The 25,039-nt window shown below is 41.4% G+C and overlaps 1 protein-coding gene across 3 annotated transcripts in view; it reads right to left on the bottom strand.

Annotated features, from left to right (window-relative positions):
• Positions 1–18,213: 18,213 nt before the first annotated feature.
• Positions 18,214–25,039, bottom strand: part of SHPRH (SNF2 histone linker PHD RING helicase) — a 71,530-nt gene continuing 64,704 nt past the window's right edge. For 2 of the 3 annotated variants that reach the window (XM_061624052.1, XM_061624051.1), the window contains 4 exons: positions 24,904–24,990; positions 24,146–24,324; positions 23,448–23,528; positions 18,214–19,191 (listed from right to left, as the gene is read on the bottom strand). In XM_061624052.1, the coding sequence (XP_061480036.1) occupies positions 19,095–19,191; positions 23,448–23,528; positions 24,146–24,324; positions 24,904–24,990 (444 nt within the window). In that variant the 3' untranslated portion in view covers positions 18,214–19,094. The remainder of the gene's footprint in view (positions 19,192–23,447; positions 23,529–24,145; positions 24,325–24,903; positions 24,991–25,039) is intronic. The other variant, XR_009762279.1, reaches the window with a different exon arrangement.

Below are 25,039 nucleotides of genomic sequence, written 5' to 3' on the forward strand. Positions count from 1 at the left end.
AACATTTTCACATTTTGCGTTTGCCATGAGAGAGGAGCAATCTTTAACATCTAGCTGCACTTATTGTGTACTAGGATTTGCAGAAAATAACTTCTAGGGAGTACCTGAGCTCAGACAAACCCACCACAGGAAATGCTTCCTAGTTGCTAGGACAAAAGGGCAAACTACAGAGATTCCAAGGACTAGAAAATGAGTCAGAAGCAGGAAAAGTGCACTGAAGGGGACTGGTAAGCAGCAGCTCTTTAGGATTCCTACTGCCTGGTGCTCAAACTCCTCACTCATTAATCACAGCTGACTTCACACATTGGCTGAAAACACTGAAAGGCAGGAACAGCCGGGGTGGCTCATCTCACGGAAATTGTTTAGAAGGGTACCTGTACATTTTCCTTCATAACTTTCTTTACAGGAAGGCTGGAGGCTTGCTTCTTCTTCTTAAAGGAAAGCTCAGAGTCTTGGGGCCCTGCTGGCTGTGGGCCTCGAATACCAGTACCCCCTCTCAGAGCTTGGAAGTAACTTGTAATTTTTAATGAGTTACTTGTAATTAGTTACAATTTTAAATAACGAGTGGGTAATTCCATTACATTTGGCAAGTAAAGGAACGACTAGTAATTTCCCTACTTTTCAGCTTCAACTTTAACGTTTCCACGTTAGGTTGGACGTTACTTGGGGGCGGGAACAAGGGGAAGTCAGCTCCTGGCTGTGATTGGTTAACACAAGACATGTGCCTCACACTGATTGGACCTCTGCGCAGACTCTCTCTTCCCTCCTGATCTGTGTTAGGAGGCACGAGGGAAGAGGTGAATAGGCAGGGCCTGCTAGCGTCTGACTCTGAGAGGAAAAAATGGACGCCGGAGGAAAAAGCCAGGGCAAGGAAGGCAGCAGCAGAATGGCGAAGAGCTGTGGAGGTGAGTGACAATGATTTGTGTGTGTGTGTGTGCCCCGGTGTGTGTGTTTTCGGCTGGAGTCTCTGGTTTTGGGGGGGGCCTCTGGCTCTCTGGCTACCACCCCTTACTCTCTGGACTCTCAGCTTCAATTAAAAAAAAAGTAAGTTTCTAGGTGGTCTAATTCCCGAGATATACACCAAAACGTCAACCCCCCCGCACAACTTTTTTTAAAACAGATCCATGCTCTAGCTACAACTCCCATCAGCCCAATCCAGTGGCCATGCTGGCTGGGGCTGATGGGAGTTGTAGTTTAAAAAAGTAACTTTTCAAAGCTCTGGCTGTAACCCCGCCCATTCATGATTGTAGCCAATGACGCCAGAGTTGTGACTTGTTGATCCAGGCATGCCTAGGCTGAACGTCAGAATATGGTGGCTTTGAGTTTTTTGCAGTTTGCGTAAGTAATATGGCTTAATGTTTTTTTCCCTCTTCTGTCCAAGAGTCAGACCCTGGGCTATGAAATATGAAAGTATTTAATCCAATATCTGCTTTTCTGGGAGTAAAGCCATTTCTGGGAGTAAAGCATGTACCTGGAGTAAACCCCATTGAACTCCATTAGGACTTGCTTTTGAGTAGACATGGTTAGGATTGTGCTGTAAATTAATGGGACTTGTGAGTAAACATAGCGCAGACTTGTGTTTTTTTAAAAAAATGAATGAAGTTTATTTATTTATTTTTATTTATTTATTATTTGATTTATATCCTACCCTTTCTCCCAGTAGGACCCCAGGGCAGCAAACAAAAGCACTAAAAACACTTTAAAAATCATAACAGACTTTAAAATATATTAAAACAAAACATCTTTAAAAACATTTTTAAAAGCTTTAAAAACATTTTTTTTAAGAAAAAGTTTAAAAACATATTAAAAAGCAATTTCAACACAGACGCAGACTGGGATAAGGTCTCAACTTAAAGGACTTGTTAAAAGAACAAGTTCCTTATCACTTGAGGCTGCAGTTTTCCCTGGTTGAGTAAGCCCCATTGAATACATTGGGACTTGCTTCTGAGTAAACAAACATAGGATTGCACTATAAATATCTTTACAGGTTATATAAATAAACATATTTGATAGTCATGCTTATATAAATATTTTCATAGAATCATAGAATAGTAGAGTTGGAAGGGGCCTATAAGGCCATCAAGTCCAACTCCCTGCTCAATGCAGGAATCCAAATCAAAGCATTCCCGACAGATGGCTGTCCAGCTGCCTCTTGAATGCCTCCAGTGTCGGAGAGCCCACTACCTCTCTAGTAATTAGTTCCATTGTTGTATGGCTCTAACAGTTAGGAAGCTTTTCCTGATGTCCAGTCGAAATCTGGCTTCTTGCAACTTGAGCCCATTATTCCGTGTCCACTCTGGGATCATCGAGAAGAGATCCCGGCCCTCCTCTGTGTGGCAACCTTTCAAGTACTTGAAGAGTGCTATCATATCTCCCCTCAGTCTTCTCTTCTCCAGGTTAAATATGCCCAGTTCCTTCAGTCTCTCCTCATAGGGCGTTGTTTCCAGTCCCCTGATCATCCTTGTTGCCCTCTTTTGAACCTGTTCCAGTTTGTCTGCATCCTTCTTGAAGTGCAGAGACCAGAACTGGACACAGCACTCAAGATGAGGCCTAACCAGTGCTGAATAGAGGGGAACTAATACTTCACATGATTTGGAAACTATACTTCTGTTAATGCAGCCTGATATAGCATTTGCCTTTTTTGCAGCCACATCACACTGTCGGCTCATATTCAGCTTGTGATCAACAACAATTCCAAGATCCTTCTTGCATGTCATACTGCTGAACCAAGTATCCCCCATCTTATAACTATGCATTTGGTTTCTTTTTCCTAAGTGTAGAACTTTGCATTTATCCCTGTTGAATTTCATTCTGTTGTTTTCAGCCCAATGCTCCAGCCTATCAAGGTCCCTTTGAATTTTCTTTCTGTCTTCCACGGTATTAGCTATGCCCCCCAATTTTGTATCATCTGCAAATTTGATAAGCATGCTCTGTACCTCCTCATCCAAGTAGTTAATAAAAATGTTGAAGAGCACTGGGCCCAGGACCGAGCCCTGTGGTACCCCACTCATTACTTCCACCCAGTTTTGTCATGCTGTGTCCCTATAAGTATCCAATTGCATACTATGGTTGTACAATACTTCCTTTACATTTTAAGTATGCCTTGGGGTAGTCATGGTTCTCCATTGTTTTCATCCTGAGGGTCAGATAGGCTGAGAAATGGTGAGTAGCCCATGGTCACCCACTACACTTTATAGCTTATTTTCATTTTGAAAAATTAATTAAAACAATTTACATGCAGGCAAAATTTATTAAGCGGATTCACACAATATGTGTAAAGCACATCCAACTCGCATTTAAAGCACGACTTCCCCTAAAGAATTCTGGGAAGTGTCATTTCCCCCTCACAGTTATAGTTCTCACCACTCTTAACAAACTGCAGTTCCCATGATTCTGTGGTGGGATTCATGTGCTTCAAAGGAATGGTGTGGATCTGCCCTAGGTATGATGTTCATTCAAGAGTGAATTGAAAAGAACAATTTTAAAAGATACTTCTTACTCTTACTCATTTTTCAGACCTCTTTCTGAAGTAAAGGGTCAAATCTGTAAAAACATCTGGAGCAGCCACATTAAAAGATAAGGGCAGGGTATTCCAGGCAGGGGGTTGCCAACCCTGCTTGGATATGGATGTCTTTGCAGAAGAACCCTAGTCAAGGTTTACCAACAGCACAGTCCAAACTATATCTACTTAGAAGTCAGTCCTGTTGAGTTCTATGGGGCTTAATCCCTTAGTAAGTGTGTTTAGAATTGCAGCCTTCAGGAGCCTCCATCTTTACTCCCCAAAGCTCCCATCTAACATCTCCACAACACTAGGCTCCTTTGTCTCTGCTGTGGCCTTCTGGTGACTGCCCTAGCCTGAAGGCACTTAACCCTTCTTGCTGAAAGCAAGTAGGCTAGATTAAATGTTCCCTACCCAGGCTCATATATATAAAATATAAAAGATAAAAGATAAACGGCATTTTGTCCAAAGTATTTTTGTCTACATTTTATACCTCATCCTTGGTTTTCCAAGCTTGGCATGGAATGCTTCTCATACAGAATTAATTTGAAATGCTGCATATTTATTATCATAATCATCATATTCAAAATAAAAAATATATGTACCGCCTTCAAGTTGATTCCAACTTATGGTGACCCTATGAATAGGGTTTTCATGAGGCTGAGAGGCAGTGACTGGCCCAAGGTCACCCAGACCTTCATGGCTATGTGGGGATTTGAACCCTAGTCTCATTTTGTTCTCACAACAACCCTGTGAGATAGTAGGTTAGACTGGCCCAGGCAGGGTTATTCAGTGAGCAAATAGGATCTCTTTTAATTGTGCTATCGACCTGCTTACTTCCACTCTGACTAGGGGATCTTGCAGCATGGGGAAGAGATGGGGGCACATCACAGCTGAAGTTCACCCATATAGGAGCATTATCTCTTGTTTATTACAGAGACGCCTGTTGCAGGTATTGCTGCTGAGAGCAGCAGTCAGTTAGTGTGGCCACTTGAGTCACAGCTTGTTGATCCTGAGGAGGCAAAACTAGAAAGTGAGGTTCAGAAAGGAGGCCCTGTGCATGAGGAGGAGGAGGGCATGAAGCAGTGCCAGTTGCCCACAGCCACATCTGCAGAACAGCAAGTACCATGGTTTGGCTTTGAGAAAGCTTGTACATTTGTGAGCCAGAGTGGGAAAAATGTTGTTGTACGATGCAATTACTGCCTTCCAAGGATCAAAAATCTGAGATCAGCTGTTTCCCCCTCATCCAATGTGAAGAAACCTTTTGAGGTAAGCCTTTGTCATGCTGGTCCTCAAAGAGTGTCCATTGTCTATTTATGTTTAAATTGTGAAGTTCCTCTTCCATTTTTTCTTGGATTCATGCTTTGTTCTTCTTCCTCAGAGGGCACACCCTGAGCAGCTGAGAGCAATTGAAGAAGCAATAAAGGCAAGGAGACGTGGCCTTCCTGAACCAATGCATGACACCCCTCCTCCCAAAATGCTGAAGCAGCAGCAGACAACCCTTGAGAGGTGGGGATCTGGCAGGGATCTGCTTCTTCTGGCAGCCTGCGTACACCCTCGCTTCAAACTAGATCGGCTGGAATCGTGTCAGGCCACCACCCATACCAACAAGTAAGAACATTAGGGAAGCCCTTTGGGTGGATTACTCCAAGGGAAATGTTGTCTCAAGGGAGGCATCAGAGGGCTTAAGGTGGTAGGCAGGGACTGGGCCTTTTCTTCCTGGGGCTCCTCATCACAACCTTGGGTTGCTGCAGGTAATCCTTAAGGGTCTGCTGTGCTGCCCCATGAGTGTGGTGACTTGGTCACCTTCCTACCTTCCATGTCATCATCCACAGGCTCAGGCTGGACCCTGAACCAGGGGACATGACAAGCATCAGGAAATGAAGAGCAGATGATGGTTTCCTAACATATATGTGTTAACATATCGTCTCTGTTTCTTAGATACACAATGGAAGCCTTGTTGAAAGCTGAACTAAAGATGGGTGTACTTAATGAGGACAGTGATCAGTCTTCAGATAAAGACCAGGAAGGAGATGACTTAGAAGATGACTTCTTTAACTTTCTGCCCCAGGGCAAGAAGTCAGCAGTGGACACTGCTGAGGAGGAACTGGTGAGGTACCTGAGGTCTCCCAGCAGGGAAGTGTCATCACTCCATGGCTTTCCACGTGTGCTGCGGTGTTTTTTGCAGCACAACACAGGCATGCCTTCAAGCGCCGCAGTAGAATGCCTGTTCAGTACTGGTGGCAACGTAATGACTGTAAAAAGACATTCCTTGTCTGACATGCTCTTTGAGCATCTTGTTCTTTTGAGACATAACAGAAACATATTATAAAAGCATTTCAAGTGTAAAATTTGATTTCAAGAGTTGGGGTATCTTCATTGCTTGGGGGGATGTGAGATTCTGTTATGCCATTATGTTAATCTTATGGATAATTTTTTTTATTCTACTACCCCCTGTGTGTGTGTTTATTTTTAATATTGTTTTAGGCTTCTTAGATGTGCAGCAGCCAAGGCCAGCACCTTGTAGGAGTTTTTTTTAAAGTAACTGAAATGTAATTGTAGTGATTACTTTTGAGAAAAAGTAAAGTAATCAGTTACTTTCAGAGCAATTGTAATTGTAACGGTAATTACTACTTTTTTGGGCCAAGTAATTGTAACTGTAATTTATTACTTTTTAAAAGTAATCTTCCAAGCTCTGCCCCCTCTACCTATCTTTTGGCAGCCCTGCTGGCCATGACAACATTTAACAACTTGAGTTATCTCTTCTATAACTTCACAAATGTTAATGGCATAGGGGTCCTGTCATTGAACACAGGAATAGATAATCTTTTTTTTTCTTCTATCATGGCCGCATTCCCATAGGGGAACAGGGTAATCTTTCTGCTGGTGGGCAGCATCAGAAGCAGTGGTGGGCCACGTTTGCACCATTACATAGTGATGTGTGGGTTTTTTTCCTACCCATCTCCTCCATCTCATTTTTCCCCCTGCCAAAGGACTGAAATGATCAGTTATACAGGACTTTCCCTCCTCCTTTCCTCTGTCCATTTTTGTGTCTCCCCACCCCAGTCTATCTGCCCTCTTTCTCTCCCTGTGAACTCCCCCATGTAAATGAAATTGGGCTGAAGTGGCCTTTGGGCTGCAGGTTCCCCACCCTATCTCTAATGCATTTGATCGCCCTATGCTAGCTTATAGCATAGCACCCAAAACTGGAAACAGCTCTGCAGATTAGTTCAGACTACTAAAGAATAAGTGGAATTATTAATCCTCGTTACCTGGAAACTATGGTAATTCAGCCTAGAACTGCATCACACTGGTGATTCATATTCAGCTAGTAATTGACTACAATACTGAGATCCTAGTTTAATTTAATTTTGTTAGTTTTAGCCCAGTTTCCATTCTGTCAAAAATTGTGTTGAATTGTATCCCTGGATTTTAGCTGTCGTTCCCATGTCTGTGACTTCTGCAAATCCTTTCACCGCTTCATTTACGTTATTGGTAAGACTAACCCCATTCAAAATCTTCTGTTTACAGTTTTCCTTTTCATTTCCTGCTTTTGTCCGTTCTATAATTTTTATTCATTTTCTTACATTATGTCCCACCTTTCATGTGGCTCCCAGGCAATCACCCATCCAGGCACTGAGCAGACCCATGCAATTAACAATTGTGAAAATGGCTTTTTAAAAGTAAATTGCAGATGGAGGTGGGGGTGGGATGGACTGATCTGGGATAGGATCCTGGTGTGTGTGTGAGTGTGTGGAGGCTTTGACACTTTGTTCCCCACTATGGTTCTGATTCAGACCCCTCCCTCCAAACACTGCCTGCTATTTTCATTGGGGGCAAGTTCCCATTGATCCCAATGAGAGCTTTTATACCACTTTAAAATCTGTCAAAATACTTAAGTGTGTGAGATTGCTACCCTGTACACAACTGCTACAATATTAAAGCAAGGAGTGATGGAAATAAGTAAATAGTTAATGGCATTTTATTAGGGTGCAATGTGAAATACAGGTTGCAATCCTACATTTGCTTACCGGAGAGTAAATACCACTGAACAGGATTTAGTAATGAGTAGGCATGCTAAGGCTGCTCTGTAAAGCTCTCACTTTCCCTACTGGATTTTCTAACGGTAATACTAATATGCATAGAATACACAATAAAGGAGCTGTAAAACAAATGAACAAAAAACCCCAATATAACCTCCTCATAGTATCTCTCCCCTATCCTCCCCCCCCAATATGAAGATTGATAAGAGTGATAATTGGAGAAGAGATTTGAATTTAACACATGGCCGTTTCTTAGGATTTCTCCTTGTTCCTCAAGGAAGTTTGTATTCCCTTAGATCAGGAAAATTTGACTAAAAAGTCACCCAGATCTTTGCCTCTCAATTTGGAATGTTGTTATTAAAACTGAGGACATCAGTATCTAAAGTCACAACACTTACATTGTACATTATAGCCAGCAAATTTATATTCTCATTTTTTAAAAAAAAAGCTAGCTAGACAAGTGATACTACCCATTGATGTCAACAGTGTCAGGATTTTCAGACAAGATACTTTAACAATGTTTTATTTATTCTAGAATCTAGAACTGTAGCAAAGATGGTGAACAGTTCCAAACAAATTCTTATCACAATAAAGCAGCACAGGGATTTAAATATCTTTGTTACAAAAACCACCAGGCATGTATTACAGATCAGCATAGCTTAGCCTCCAACATTTAAAATATGGTTCTCCTGAACAGCAGATTTGTAGCAGGATTTTGAGTCTTGCAAATCCTTGCGAACCCTAATTTTTGAGTGCTTTACATAAAAAACCCAAGTCTCTTTCAAGGAAGATGTATAACTTTTGATACCAATATTGCTTCTATAAGGTATTTATACTGAACTTTTGCCACAACATATAGAACCATTAGTGTGCCATAAACCATGTTTTCAAGGCTACATTATGATAAAAACACTCACACTTCTCAACAAGTGTCTCAACAGGACAAGTACGAATTTAGAATCAGACTAATAATATTGTAGAATATCTAGACATTCTTTCAAAGAAGATTCCTGCCAAGAGAACTCACCCTGCCCAGGGTTGGTCCCAACTGAAGACATCAGCAGTGAAGCCGCCAGGAGGGCAAAGAAGAGCATTTTGTAAGGTGACATCAGAACAGGAGTTTCCTCAAAAAGCACCAGCCAGGAAACTCCTCTTGAACAGAGACGTCCTACCCTTTCAACTTGGCTGAGCGTTTGAATCAGTATGTGGTGCAAAGGGTTCCTCACAGCTTTTACCCTGTGGGTCTTCTTTCTTTCTCTTTCTTTCTAAACTTGTTTGCAGCAACGAATGCCTCCTGCCTGAAGACACAAGGGAGTTCTGGGTCCAACAATAGGATTCCACAGAGCTAGCCAGTGGAGACCATTGATTACTCATGCTAAACTTGCTACCTATTTTAGAGCTGAATCCCCCCACCCCTCCCGAGAAGAAAACCCCTTTCCTTCCCTCACACATTTTTGTCTTTTACTATAGCAGCCATTCAGCATGCCCTTTATCTGGGAGGAGTACCTCCCTCACCTCCCTCTGTCCCTTTGGATTCTCCCCCTTGGTGTTTTATATCCTTTCATTCTGCTCTACAGAGGGCCAGTCAATGATTAACACAGCTCCTTTTTTGTTGCTCCTTGGGAATGAAGGAGCAAAATAATAAAATTAAGTCACCAATATGATCCCTACTGAAGACATAATATGAATTGCAAATAATGCCATCATATTCTCTTAAGGCAACTACACACACACACACACTCTCTCTCTCTCTCTCTCTCTCTCTCTCTCTCTCTTTTAAAAAGAGGCAAGGATTTTCTCAAAGGAAAAACCCAGCAACACTTTCAGAATTTACAACAATGTGTACTTCTCTCAAGTCATGGCCTTCCATTTTTTTTTCAGGGAACGATCTCACCAATTTATATGGAAAGAATTTCACTGAGAAACTAAATGGCTAGAGCTGTATGTAGAACATGAGGGAAGCAACCCTAAAGATTGAATGGGCCCAATATACTAAGGGAGTGTCCAGAGTTTCTGTGTTGCTTTTTCAATTGTCCATTGCAACAATGGAATTGTATTTGATCTAACAACTTTTGGGGTCTTGTGTTAATGGGCTTTAGAGGGCAGGCTTTCAACCATAGTAGGATGATAAAATATGAGCACTTGGGAGGCTTAATCAATAGAGGATGATGTCAACGTATCTTTCAGGGTCCAAATGACAGTGAAACTAGTCTGTGAGCCCCCAGATGTTCATACCCAATTCTGTAAGATAAACTGTTTTTGAATCTGGATTTTTGGAAGACATTTGCAATTTGGCATTTGGAAAGGGGGTAGTCAGCTGTTCAAAGAGAAAAGCCTACAATTAGTGCAAGGAACAAAGAGGGGGGAAAGCACCAAGTGGTGATCAAAAAAGAATTGACTGGCTCTGGTGCTATGTAATGATAAAAATCCTTTGCCAAAGCCTCACACTGAACACCAAATGATTTTTATTGCCTGGATAGTGCAAGGGAAATATACAGCTCCACAGCTCCTGAGGAAGGAGAGATATTCTCCGAAATGCATAGAGCACTACAATCAATCCTTACATAGCACCAGAGCCTGTCTCTTCTTTTGTAATCATTACAGTTGGTGCAAGCCAGAATACTAAAGACACAATGTCAATTGGAGCCCTCATGGGCAAGTAGTCCAATAATAATTCCCTTTAGCATATGGTTATGGGTGAATCTTGTTTTCTAATTATTGGTTACACTATGGTTTTAAAGTATGGTCTTAATGGCAGTTTTATTTTATATGTTGTTTTAATTAGTTGTATTGATCCTATATGTACCCTGCCCTGGGACCATATAGTGAAGGGCAGGTTATAAGTATTGAAAATAAATACAATAAAATGTTCAACATTGTGTCAAAAAGCTAAGTGCAAACACACAATAACTTTTCTTATTCCTAAATGTACTGAAATAATAGCAACAGCCACTGCCAGAATTGTTATTTACTATTCAGGTCACTAAGGCTTAAAAACCTGTTGGGGAAAGTCTCTCTCTTGAAGTTTAAGAGCCAGAATATACTTTATAACAGGGGTGGGAAACCTTAAAATTAGAACATAACAAGAGCCAAAGACCCATCTAGTCCAGCATCCTGTTCTCACAGTGACCAACCAGATGCCTACTGGAAGCTCAAAAGCAGGACCTTGGCCTCCCCAGGGACTGGTAGTCAGAGGCATACTTCCTCCAGCAGTGGAGGTAGGACAGAGCCATCATAGCTAGCAGCCATCAGTAGGCTTATCCTCCATGAATACATCTAAACTCCTTTTAAAGCCACGTTGGCAACCATTGCTACATCTTTTGTAGTGATTTTGAGTTTAAATATGCACAGTGTGAAGAAGTACTTTCTTTTGTCTGTCATGAATCTTGCAACATTTAGCTTCATTGGATATCCATGAGTTCTACTGTTATGAGGGAGAAAAACCTCTCTTTCTCTACAACATATATATAATTTTATACACCTCTATAATGTCTCCCTTTACTGATCTTTAAAAAAAGAAAACTAAGAAGCTCCAAATGTTGTAACCTTTCCTCCTAAGGGCTTTGTTCCAGCACCATTTTGGTTGCCCATTTTGAATCTTTCATCATTACAGTATTTTTTCTGAGATATGGTGACCAAACATGCCTACTTTCTTCTAAGTATGTTTAATTTGCTCAATGGGGCTTACTCCCAGGCAGGACTTTGTACACAAAGGACTGCAGCCTTAACAATGTAAACTCAAACATCTCGTTCACAGCTTAAGCTGCAATCCTTATCCCACTTTGCTGGGAGCAAGACCCATTGAATTGAATAGGACCTACTTCCGAGTAGACATGGTGTAATGGCACCCTGGCATACCTGGGTCCTGTGCCATGGGGAGAAGTGAAGGGAGTTGCAAGCCGAGTGTACCCCCTCTGCTTTAATTCTCACCCTTCCCATTAAACCTCTTTCTGTCATCAGGTGAAATAATTTATTTTTCTACTATGCTGCCGTCCACCACACAGCCTAAAATTCTGTTTGTGTCTCCTTGAAAACTCTCAAGGTAGTGCAGAACATGGCACATGACATGGGGCAGTAAATTAATGGAGACTACCTACTTCTATGAAACAGGGTGAAAAGTTTACTAAAAAGATAAAAATTGTAGTTCTTAGGAAAAAGATTTAAACACAAGAAAAGTTACATGCACACAAAAGCATTCCTCCCATCGGTGGAGCAAAATAGTTCAGTCAAAATAAATGTAGGTTAAAACGTCATCTAATTTCCCTCCAGTGGAACATTCCCTGGAGTTAAAAACTTATGGTTGTCCTGCCTTAAAAGCTTATGGTTGTCCTGCCTTTCAGGCTGTATCTTAAGGATATCCCCTTGATCTGTTCCCTAAAGCAAGACACTGGCAGATATAATCTGGGGCTACATGACTCACATGCTCCACGACCAACAGATTCAGGGAAGTAGTGACTGGAGCCACAGACAGGTCAGGTTTAATAAATTAATCCCATAAGCCCCAAACTGATTTATATTTTATTTAATACAGAATAGTCCAATTCCTTCACACAAGGTTAGGATTGTGCTTAAGTCTGGATCCAACCCATTGTCTTTTCACATTAAGAATTTGCATTGGGTACAAGAATATTATTTTCACTATGAATGCTGTAGTGATAAACATGTTTTTGTAGAATTGTACATGTGTTTATCCTCAAATTAAACGCTTATTAAAATGATGTAGGAATATCAATATAAAGGCTACAGTCTTATTCAGGAGTAAGCTCCATTGACCTCAGTGGGGTTTACTTCTGAATAAGTGTGAAGATCAGGCTGTAAAGCTTGCTGACTAGGGACCAGAATTTGGCAGTAGTTGGGACTACTCTTAATTAGGCAAGTGTATATTATATAGAGAAGGTATACATGTAAATAAAGAAAATTTAGGAAGAAAATCCCCTACAGCTAGGTAATCAAATTTTGCAATAAGCTTTAATTCAATGGGAGCTTTTCTCCCAATGCAAATTATTATTTATTATTTATTAAACTTATATCCTGCCCATCCTCCTAGAATGAGCCCAGGGCAGCAAATAAGTGATAAAACACTAAAAACATATTTAAAACATCTTAAAAACAAAATATCTTAAAAACATTTTTAAAAAACCACTTAAAAATGTCTTAAAATAGTTCCAACACAGATGCAGACTGGAATAAGGTCTCTATTAAAAGGCTTCTTGAAAGGTCTTCAGTAGGTATAGGATAACAGAGATGGTGCCTGTCTAATATTTAAGGGGAGGGGATTCAAAAGGGTAGGTGCCACAGCACTAAAGGTCCACTTGCTATGTTGTGAAAAATTGACTTCCTGATAAGATAGTATCTGCAGGAGGCCCACACCCGCAGAGTATAGTGATTGATGGGATATATAAAGGGTAAGATGATCTTTCAGGTAGAGCAGCATTTGGAGGCAGGGGTAGGTGATTTGTTAGGATCATCATCATGGGGGATGGGGAGTGAAGTGTTAAACTCTGTCCCTGCCTGCTATGGCTCCGATTCTGCTTTCCTGTTGCTGCCAAGGTAATTTGCACTTTTAAAAAAAAATGTTTGTGTTAAAATGGAAAATTGCATTTCATGTCAAATTTAGTTGTGCTCCTATGCCTGCTAAACACAGTCCTGAATCTGGTCCACGAGTAAACAGATGCAGGGAACAGTTGCTTGTATTCCTCCCATCTCATCGGTACTCAAAGAAACTGGAAAATACTGGAAGACAAATGATCAGTTTTCTCTGCCTGCTGTCTTCACTTGCAGGCATAACTTACTCCTAATTCAATTGGGAAAAGGAAGAATTAAAAGTCTTGTTTGCATTTTAATCCAGGCAAACTTCTTCCTTTTGTAAGCAGGAGGAATCCCTCAGTTAACTTAACAAGTAATAGCAACCCCAGACATTACATTTCCAGTAACTAGGTTACAAAGTTGATAACAGAAGAGCTATTCCCAGGAACCATGGTTCCAAGCTGAACTCTTGAGCCACCATCATTATAGAAATGTAATACTTAAATCTTTCAAACCCTCTACTTTCTTCAGTATGCTCTATAATTTAAACTCAGCAGTGAAACAAACTTAAGTATAATGGCTTGGGCCCTACCTGTGCAAGAGCTACACATACTGTACACAAGAGGTAGCCTTCATACTGTGGTCATTTATGGTCTATAAGATAAGCCACTCCTTCTTGATAATACAGCATGTTGGAGAAGATGGCACGTCTTCACAGTCAAGGGCCTTTAGTCTGCCTGATTCTTACACACACACACAAGTTTATAAAATTTCTTAGACATCTTTTTCTAAAATAAAAAATAAAAAATTGAAGCCATCTTATGGGAATTAAAATGTACAAAAATTAGAAACAAGAACAGTACAACACCGATAATGCACTGAAACCACACTATGCCCTCCCATCCCTAAGAATGAGAAATCAGGAGCAATCAATTAACACGATGCCAGTATTTAAAAATCAGTCAGCCTGGGGATAGAGGAATATCTTACCATGACAATGAAAATATAATGATGGTGCCAGGCAGGTCTTACAGGGGAGAGGAATCCACAGATGAGGGGCCCACAATCCTTGTCACCACCCTCTGATCCTCTCTCAGAGGAGATGCTCAGAGCAGGGCCTCAGATGTTGATCTTATGGGCAGGTTCAGGGTTTCCTTCCATGTGCAAAGACAAACACAGGGAGCCAAGCACACAGACACACAAGCTCATGGCAGTTCAAATGAAGCTCCTTCAGATTAAATCAAAGTAATCCACTGCAGAGGAAGAAAAAGAAATGATTTCACTTGTTTTCTACCAGTGCACAAATGAGCATTCAGGTTGTGTATTAAAACTACAAGGACCTGGAAACAAATCAACTGAGGGACTGATAATTCTTGATTATCATACACTTGAGCAAGAAATGTACATTATCTGGGTTGGTCAAATTCCATCAGCAAAACAGCATGAAGAGAAAGTGTTAAATCTTTAACAATGACTCCTATCCAATGGTAGTGGTATGGCCCCTTTTGAAGTCTTCAGTGTTTGAAACCAAGCATCTTCTAAAAAGTATTTTAAATCTCCTGCTTGTGCAAGCTCCCTTCTTCCCCCCTTGACATCCCAGGCATTTTTACAGAGTCCACCAACAATCAAGGAAAGGTTTTGCAGGGGATTACAGAGGGGAGGGAGTGGACAGGGAATCTTCCTTGGGCAAGTATTCCTGCATCTTTCTCTGTGTTGTATACAAACTTGTGTGTTCTAGACAGAGCCATCCAATCCCTCAATATGTTGTGTTCAAAGGGGTTTGGATGAGGCAGAGGTGTCCCTCTGTCCAGGTCTGTCAGCAAGGAACACTCCAATACACCCACCCAAATGGTGGACAAGAACTACTGCCAGTGATAAGCTCACAGGCAATAGTCAGTGGAAACCCCCCATACGAAGTGTTGCAGAGAGGCCCCTCACATAGAAATCCATGAGCCTACAAGCAGTGTTTAGCTTTATCCCATCCTGTAAAGGCTTCCTGCCATGTGACAATGGGAAAACCATGAGCAGGAAACCACAAACCATGAATTATCAATGGGGAAACCTCAAAAACCACTGTGGAAACTCTCTTCTGATTGGGTGTGAGGTCATCAGTTCTCCGCCTCTCAGAATTCCCTTTTATTTCCAGGTCAAACACAGAATCTGCTCTATTGAGAGCCAGCCTTGCTGCCATCTTATGATGGCAATAAGCCTACTTCTGTCTGCGAGCTGGCACAGCAGTGAGGCTTTCCTCCTCCCGCTCTTCCATCTTCTGCCCGGGCCTGTTCAAGGGGCAGGGCTGTGGGTGCTGTAGTGGTTACGCCACACCATTTGCCAGCTAGTGTTTTGGATTGCAGCCTAAAACATTTAGGCTCATGCTATGGTTAGAGCAGGATAAAAATAACTTCTTAGATTGTTGCTTGTCTGAAGTGTGACTGCTGGCAAAAGCAGATTTCCAAGGAAAGACTGAATAGGTATCAGCAATTTTTCCAGTTTATAGCAGCGGACAAGATTCTGACTCACAATAATTCTCTCCAAAGCTATGAGAAATCATGTATGAAGGAACCATTTGGGGTTTGGGAATCCCGTACTGGCTGTTTAAAGCTCGAATGTCTTTAATCTATAATTACATCTACAGTACATACCCAGATTGTGAATTTCTGAAACTTTTGTTTACACAAACTAGCAATTTTGTTACCAGTCTTCCTGCTTGGTAAGTAGAAATGTCATTTTAGAAACTGCACTCTCTCTTGTTGAAGAGGTATGAAATTATTTTCTGCAGTGGTTGTGTTTGCTCCCCCAAACACTGTATCATCTGCTATATCTTGTCTGCAAGCTAGTATTTTCAAAATATGGGTATCTATCTAGAAGGTTCTTTGACCCAGTTAAGCAAGTTCTTCTCCTCTCCCCCCCTTTCAGAACAGTATGTGAGGTAGCATGGGGAGCTGCAGGAGGAGAGGGAAGTAATCACCAACCACTGACTGGACCCTTGTTCCACTGAATCAAATGGTATGTTATTTTTCCTATCAGCCTTCTTTATAGGATTCCTTATGATGTATGTAATCTCAGCTGAGAAGCTGTTGACATGGCAGCTTATTTTGAGACGCGAATTTTACTCCAGTCACCACTTCAACAGTGGGATTTCCTGTTTTAATGTACAGCAAATGCAATTAGCATGTAGCCATGGTTTAATTTGAGTGGCCATGGGCAAGTAAATTATCCAATTCTCATTTAAACACCAGTTTCAGGAAACTGCTATTGTGGAGCACTATATACAGGCACCACAGGTGTGATAAACAGCAATATTTTCCATGTGCTTACCCCAGTGAGAGTAGCTAGTTGGCATTTTTCACTATACTCAAGCTCAGTCAGCTTTTAAAATGAGGACAGAAATTCCCAGAATGGTGTTGCTTTGTGATGCGTTTCTCAAAAGAAGCTTGGCTTTTCTACAGTGTTAGTTTTAAAATGCACTTTTCACTAGAGTCAATTTATAGATTGTGACTCATCTGCTCTAATATCACTGACCAGACACAATCTTTGTCAGACTGAGTAAATGAGAAAGAAAAAAAGCAAGTAATTTCATTGGCTTCCTTTTTCTCCCAGCATGGGATTTTTTTTAAAGTCCACGTTTATAGTACATGACCGTTCTCGTAAACAACTTTTATGTTCCAGGCAACCAAAAAAGGAAGAAAAAAGCTTACTCTACCAACAGATGCTTTGCAGGCCAAGTCCGACTGCCTGAAACAGTAGAAGCACTTGTTGCACTGAACCAGTAGCTTGGAGTTTAGATAAATCAGAAACAAACATGTGTTGCTTATTTGTCCAATAAAGAAAGATCCCTCCTGCCCGCTCTCCCATTGTTTTAGCTTAGACATTCTTTGCTTTATCTGTAACTATTTTAGAAAGGGATACTTAACACACACAAAAATCAAACTGATCTTTAAAATCTTTAAAGGAATCTAAGCAGTTTAAGGACAGTTATACCCATCACCCCAATAAAATGAGGTATCCCATGTTTACATGCCATCCAAGCACAAGCTTTAGCTCTAGTAACCATGGGGAAAGTGCTAAGCCACTGAGCCCTAAGGACTTCTAGTCTTACCCGAAACCAAGGGCAATCTTAATAAAATATCCCAGAATATGTTCCCAAAATTCTGCTTTGGGAACATTAAATGGTATAGAGTTAGGATTAAGTGCAAGAGTTGACAGCAAACCTATCCATATCCATACATACACATCCTATACATATATTCTCAGAAGTACTACCGAGTTCAATGGAGCTTACTCTGAGGTGATTATAGGATTACAGCCTGAAATCTCTTATTCACATTTTACAAGAAAATAATCACTATGTGTAAGCGTATATTGAAAAGAGATCAACCACCACAATCTTTGTTTTATAGGGATGGCTGAGATGCAAGAGTGATCAAGATTCCTAAGCCTAAGAGCTCCATACCAAAATCTTCACATGGCAAAGAAACACAGCACACATGGCTCTTCTGGAGCCTCTTCTCTCCATCTTTGGACATTCCCACTAACTCCTGCTAGCCCTCTCTTTCTAGAGAAAGGACACAGCTAAATGATGATCCTTCCCTACTTCTCTCACACACCTGTTCCATGGAACCAATGTCAAAAAAATTAAGGGTATGTTCATATGTTGTCACAGTAACTTGCTACGGTATGCAAGTCTCAAGCCTCCAATAAGATGGCCTTGGTGAGGTCAAGAACGGAAAACCATTTTTAGTCCAAGGGCTCTCATTCCCTTCTAAGCACCCTTCTGGAGGCCACATGCCAGTGACAGGCGAAGGCACAGGCAAAAGTGGGTGGAGCAATGAATGTAAATGTTATCTTTGTACAGTAGACTAGTTTCTAGACACACTAACACACCTCTCTCTATCCTCCATCCAGGCAAGCAAAGTTCAAAGATGAATTCTAGCCAGGCAAAAACATTCAAGGGAGGTGTAAAGCAGGGTCGTTGAGGGGTGTGGCTGGTGCGTGTGCAAAATTACCAGAATGGGGCAATATTTAATACCATGCAACATAATTCTGATAAGGTTCAAATTTTGATACAGATGTCAAATGAGCAGCAAAAGAGGAAGCTTTACCAGTTTAATAGGTCACAAGAATTTTAAACAAACCAATAAAGTTGTAAGAATCTTTAAAAATGTGTCAAACAGATGTTTTCAGCTATTATCTCAAGACAAAAGATCATATAAAAGACATAATTTATCAAGAGAAAGCAGACATTAACAGCAAACATTTAAATATAAACAAGCAATTTTTTTTCAAATTTCTACAACTTAATATCATAACATAAACACCTAGAAAATGATTACAAATGACAAAGTGGTTTCTAAAAATGAGTAGTTAGGATTAACTGACAAACTTACATGATAAAATGTCAGCACCGCTAGAAGCCCTTTCTGAAAAAGATTTGTTTATTCACTAACTTATTTGAATAATTAATTCTAGGAATCAAATGGAGACAAAATAATTGGGTCATGATTTTCATACTCTTTTCTGCCATGCAAAACGTTCTTTCCCAAAAGCCTAGCCAAACAGCTTGATCCAGCAAGAGACACACATGGCCCTTGTTGGGTTAGGAACATCAGGGATAAATTAGATGTACAACTGAGTATGGATGCTGTCCACCCATGCTCCATTGCTTTCAATGGGATGTGAATCCTCACCCACATTCTGACACAACTAGTCATACATAAATAACATTTGTTTACATAACTAAAGCTGGTTGAGGTGCACATGTTCTTTGGAAGTACAAAGCTATACTTTTGTGTGGTGTTTGTGTAAAGTGCAGTTATTCTCAACAGAAATGTGCTGAAGAAATCTACAATCACAGAACTCAGTGGAAGCTATTAAAAATACTAATCAATTCATACAGCCCTAACAAAGGTGAGTGTTCGGTGACATCTACAGGAATTTCTGAACAGTTAACTTATTTTGTTGTGTTGCTTAGAAAATAAATAGGTTATGGCCCTCTTCTGGTCTCAAAGAGTATGAAATCCATTGCTTCATTCAAGTTCTTCAGTTTCTTCTGAGAAAAGGTCTGCAAGATCAGCCACTGTTAATACGGAGGCCTCCGACTGCTTCATGGAAGAACTAGAGTGGCTTTGGGGGGGTGGGGAAAGGGAAACAAACCACCAAAAAGGTTGAGAAATATAGCTCATACCAGAGTTTGTTACAAAAAAGAAGCTCTACAATAAGATTTATGGTACAATGATCAAGGTTGAAAGGCAGAGTCTGTAACGGCACAGGACTAGGTTATAAAGAAGTACTAATCTGTCTAGCTACCTTAAGAAAATAGTCATAAAGAGGTTTACAAGGGCAAGCTGTTTTGTGAACTGCTTTCTTTCTAAGCAAGTCTTTTAGTCATTTTTGTATTATAAAGGTTCACAGAATTATGTTGAATAACATAAGGTGCTAGAATTTTATTCTTTATATTTTAATTGAAATAACTTTTGTACATTTATTATTTATTTATTTATTGTGTTTATATACTGCCCCATAGCCGAAGCTCTCTGGGCGGTTTACAGTACCTAAAAACACTAAAAACACATATACAAATTTAAAACACATCTTTTAAAAACCATTTAAAACACAATTTAAACATTTAAAACAATTTAAAAACACATGCTAAAATGCCTGGGAGAAAAGGAAAGTCTTGACCTGGCGCCGAAAAGATAACAGTGATGGCGCCAGGCGCACCTCGTCAAAAACATCATTCCATAATTTGGGGGCCACCACTGAGAAGGCCCTCTCCCTTGTTGCCACCCTCCGAGCTTCCCTCAGAGTAGGCACCTGGAGGAGGGCCTTAGATGTTGAGCGTAGTGTACAGGTTGGTTCATATCGGGAGAGGCGTTCCATTAGGTATTGTGGTCCCAAGCCGTGTAAGGCTTTATGGGTTAAAACCAGAACGTTCAATCGAGCTCGGAAACATACAAGCAGCCAATGCAAGCGGGCCAGAATCGGTTTTATATGTTCAGACCGTCTGGTCCCTGTTACCAATCTGTTACCATATGAACCTAAAGAACCTTGTGAGATGTGTTATCAACATACTATGTTACCTACAAAAGCTGAGATTTCTGTTATTTTAAGGGCACAAAAGGTTAATGTGCACATGACGTTCTTACTGCACGGAATTGAAATGTTTAACTCTTAGGGGAATTCTGTTATAGGGAGTTCATTTCCCCAACACTTCAAAGTGCTTTATTTTGCTTGGGGAAAGCAAGATTCTTTCTGCTGCAAGCACTTTCCCTGCATTTCTGAGTGCTGTGCAGAAATATCACTTTTGGATAGTCTCCCCTCTTGCACCATATTTTTGTTTACATTTTTCTGGTTTCTAACACCATGCATGTCTACTGAACCCAATAGGACTTACTCTTATCTACGTGTGAAAGTTTAATGCCCTGAGAATTATATTCAGTGCGGGGCTTCAGCAAAGGAATTGCATATGTTTTATTGTTTGGTTTGATAAACTGGTAGACTGAAGAAAATGCATGGCTTCACGGAAAGTATAACGTTGCCTGCCTAGAGATGAAACACTGCTTCGCAGGCCGGCTGGCCATAAACTTCCAGGGCGGGTCTATGCAGGGTGCCAGACAACAGCAGGAGCAGACCCTGGCAGCGCTGGAGGGCCATCGCTGGGCGGTGCGCCACAACCGCAGTTCAGCCTCTCTAACTCAGCGGCCACCCACATCGAGATGAGACATTTGGTCTTACCATGAAATCGGTCTTCTCTGTGCATGTCAAAGATGATATCAGATGGGTAACTAGCTCCACCTAGTGGTTGAAGGCAAAAGAGTACTGCTGACGTTTTACTGTAGCTCCGTTCCTGGTCTGCGCCTGCTACGTGCTCAGTTTACGATGACAAGCCCACCAAATCAGGCCAATAGACGCCACAAACAAGACAAGACAACAGTACTCATACACTCTCTGCTCCAGGACTAACCGTGCTTATGAAGGCAGCCCAGCCCTCATAGGGAGTGGCCCTGATATCATCTCTGACATGCACAGAGAAGACCGATTTCACGGTAAGACCAAATATCTCTTCTCCTGTGCATGGAAAGATGATATCAGATGGGACATACCAAAGCTGACCCATGGAGGGTGGGAATACTGCTGGGCTGTGGTCACGAATGATCCTTGAGGACGTGCTGTAGCACTCTCCTCCCAAAGGCTGCCTCCGATGAAGCATAGGAGTCTATTTTATAATGTTTAATGAAGGTATTGGGAGTGGACCATGTGGCTGCTCTACAAATCTCTGCGAGAGGAGCACTACGGGAAAAGGCCGCTGATGTGGCCGCTGCTCTGGTAGAGTGAGCTACTATTCCAGTAGGATGAGCTAATCTTACAGAGGCATAAGCTAATGATATGCATGCCTTAATCCACCTGGCTAGTGTGGACATGGACACCTTATTCCCCAGGGAGGTAGGGTGGAAAGAGAAAGAATTGGCTTTGTCTTGGAAATATAAACTTTAAGTGCTCTTCGCACATCAAGAGAGTGCCAGGCTTTCTCTAAAGGGTGGACAGGATTCGGACAAAAGGACGGCAATACCAGCTCTTGCTGGCAATGGAAGGTAGACAACACTTTGGGACGAAAGGAAGGAACAGTACGTAGGACTACTCTATCCTTATGAAATATACAAAAATTTTTATGGACGGATAGGGCATTCAACTCAGATATTCTACAGGCTGAAGTGATGGCCACGAGAAACAAGACCTTAAAGGAGAGAAGACGGAGGGAAACCTGACTCAGAGGTTCAAATGGAGGTCTTTGAAGGGCTGACAAAACTTTATGTAAATCCCAAGTTGGGTAGCGGTGCACCGTAGGTGGTGCTGTTATCGTCGCACCCCTGAGGAAATGTTTGACGAAAGGGTGAGATCCGATCGGATTATCCAGAGATCTGGAGAGGATTGCCGACAAGGCCGAAACTTGGCGCTTTCAGGGTATTTGGTCTGAGACCCAAAGATAAGCCGTCTTGTAGAAAAGACAAGATCTGGTTGACCCCCGCCTTCCGAGGAAGAATTCCTTTCTGCCGTGACCAGGATGAGAAGGCCTTCCATGTGCTCTCATAAATTCTGAGCGTGGAAGGGCGTCTAGAAGCCATCATAGTTTCCAACACTTGGGGAGAGATGCCTTTTTTCAAGAGTCTCCTCCGTTCAAGTTCCATACATGAAGCGCCCACCACTCTGGATCCGGGTGCTGGAGCTGTCCCTGAGAGAGTAGGTCCCTTCTCACTGGAATCTGCCATGGTGGTTCCACCGACAGGTCGAGAAGGGCTGGAAACCAAGGTCTCCGTGGCCACCATGGAGCCACTAATAGAATTGCCGATCTCTTGGCCCGAAGCTTTTTGATCACCCTGGGAATAACTGGAATCGGAGGAAAGGCATACAGTCTGCCCGGAGACCACCGGGAAGTTAAGGCATCTGTTTCCTCCGCGCCTGGTGTCACATACCGGGAGAAGAACCTCTTCACCTGTCGATTGTGCCTGGTGGCAAAGAGGTCCACATGAATGTGGCCAAAACGTTTCACTATCTGATGAAAGGCCTCTGGGTGAAGACTCCATTCCCCTTGAAGTAGCTTTTCCCGACTGAGCCAGTCCGCTTGGCTGTTGTCCTCCCCCTTGAGATATTCTGCCGCTATCAAGTCGACATTGTTCTCTGCCCACTGGAAGAGGAGAAAGGCTTCCTTCTGAAGAAGGAGGGAGTGTGTGCCCCCCTGACGGTTCAAATAAGATTTGGCCGACACGTTGTCTGTTCTGACCAGCACCGCTCCCAACTGTCTGGAGGTCGCGAAGTGCCTGAGGGCCAGACGGTGCACCCTAACATCTACACCCCAACATCTATGCCATCTACGACCTTATTGAGCGAGTTGATGATCTTGCGCTCCAGAGCTGGATTTGCGAGCACGTTATCTCCACAGAGGGCCACAGAAATACAGCTGGAAGAGCTGAATAAAAACCATGCAGGAGACGAAGCTGTGACAACTCAAGCCAAAATTTCCAACAAGATCAGAAGGATCCAGTATGATTCCTACAGTATGATACCTACTATTGGAAGCTTGTAATTGCTGTTTTCTTTTTTTCCTCTTTTTAATAATGTTATTTGTTATTTAATTTTGAGAATTGTATTATTTTATTGATGTATTGATGTATTATGTTCTATTGACGTATTGCTATATTCGTGTTTTTTGTAAGCCGCCTTGAGGGCCTTTTGGCCATAAAGATGATGATGATGATGATGAAGAAGTGTCTAGGATTGCTGCCTAGCAGATTTTATGTTTGGGTAGCTGCACTTGCATATTTGAATAGAAAATTGAAAGGTATAATACTGCCCAGGTCACAGATATAACAAGTTTTACTTACCTCCTTTCTACAGTTTTCAGCATTGTCTGCATTCTCTCTTCTATTGTTGCTTTTATTAAGAATCTATGAACAATCGTGGGCCTGAATTTTGAAAATAGAGTATTCAGCACAGGTTGTTACATTTCCAGTGCAATCTGCATTCAATGGGGCTTACTTTCTAGTACGGAGTTTAAGATTACAGCCTTAATCTTTATTGTTGACTCTTTAATAGTTCCAACAACAAACATGTGCAGTGCATTGTAAGAACTAAACCAAAACACTTGGTAGGGTTAAAAAAGAATCCAAACCACTTACGTGGTGCTAGATTTATAATATAGCTTTAGAAACACACATTAGGACAATAGGGGTTATACAAACACTGTTTACAACAGGAAAGAGCTGAGCAAGTACTATTTCATTGCAAAATATAAATGAGGAGCTGGTGGGTGGTCCTGCTCTCCTGTCAAAGTTGGCCTGCAGGGAGGGGGACAAATTAGGGATCTGTGTTCTAAACCAAAAAGATCACATGTACTAATAAATAATATAATAGTAGTCCGAGCTGTAAACTCTTAAAAGATTTCCACTGTGAAATCACCAGCAGTTACTTAGTACTTCTTATTCCTTCTGATCTGCCACTTATTCTTTACTCACTTCCATACTAGCATACGGCATGAAGACATAACTCAGTTAAGCTAGCCCACAACAATTTTGGTTCTTACTTAGTTTGCCCAATACGATGCACTCTGCCAATGGCCTGTAGCTCATGTGCTGGATTCAATATGGGCTCTACCAGGAGGACATGAGTTGCCTCAATGATATTTAATCCATTGGAGCCAGTATGGAGGGGCAGTAACAATATGTTGATCTTGGGATCATATTTAAATGCAGAGAGATTTTCCTGAAAGGCAAAGGAATAACTTTACCAGCTCCCTGTATATTCAATAACTATTTCAGTTGCTGTGAAATGTGACAGACTAGAGACACTGAATCCCAGCTCCTTTACAAACACAGAGCAGATCCAACTGAGAGGTAATGGATAAGGCATAGCCCAAGAATATTTAGGGTTGGTGCACATATAAGACAATTTGTTGGGGTTACTTTTACATTCCTGAAACATTCCCACTTGATTAGCTGCAATTAACAGGTTTTGTCTGTTAATTTGCAGGTGTTGTACCTGCACAGGCCCTCAAACTGCATCCCAGTGACTAGCATAGCTCTCTGGCAGTTTGTTTATTTTTTTATTTCCAGCAGTAAGGCTGCAATCCATTATACCTCGACTCAGAAGTAAGCCCCACTGGGTTCAATGGCACTCACTCCCAGGTGTGTACTGGATTGCAGTCTAAGCCAGTATAAGGAGTGAAGTACACCAATAGCTCAAACACTAAATGCTTTGGTAGACTTTTGTCTGGGATCACTTTCAAGAGAAAGCAAAGACAAATGATTCTATTGTGATCAGTGAGTAGGTGCAGACACATACCTGAAATTTGTTAATTCCATTGATTTGAGCAAACTCCATGCTATTATCATATAGAGCCTTTGCAATGATATCGAGCACATCTTGCCACTATAAAATATAAAGGAAAACATTACTATATTGCAAATAAGATGGTACT

This window comes from Rhineura floridana, chromosome 4 (assembly GCF_030035675.1).
Source record: "Rhineura floridana isolate rRhiFlo1 chromosome 4, rRhiFlo1.hap2, whole genome shotgun sequence".
Taxonomy (NCBI): Eukaryota; Metazoa; Chordata; class Lepidosauria; order Squamata; family Rhineuridae; genus Rhineura; species Rhineura floridana.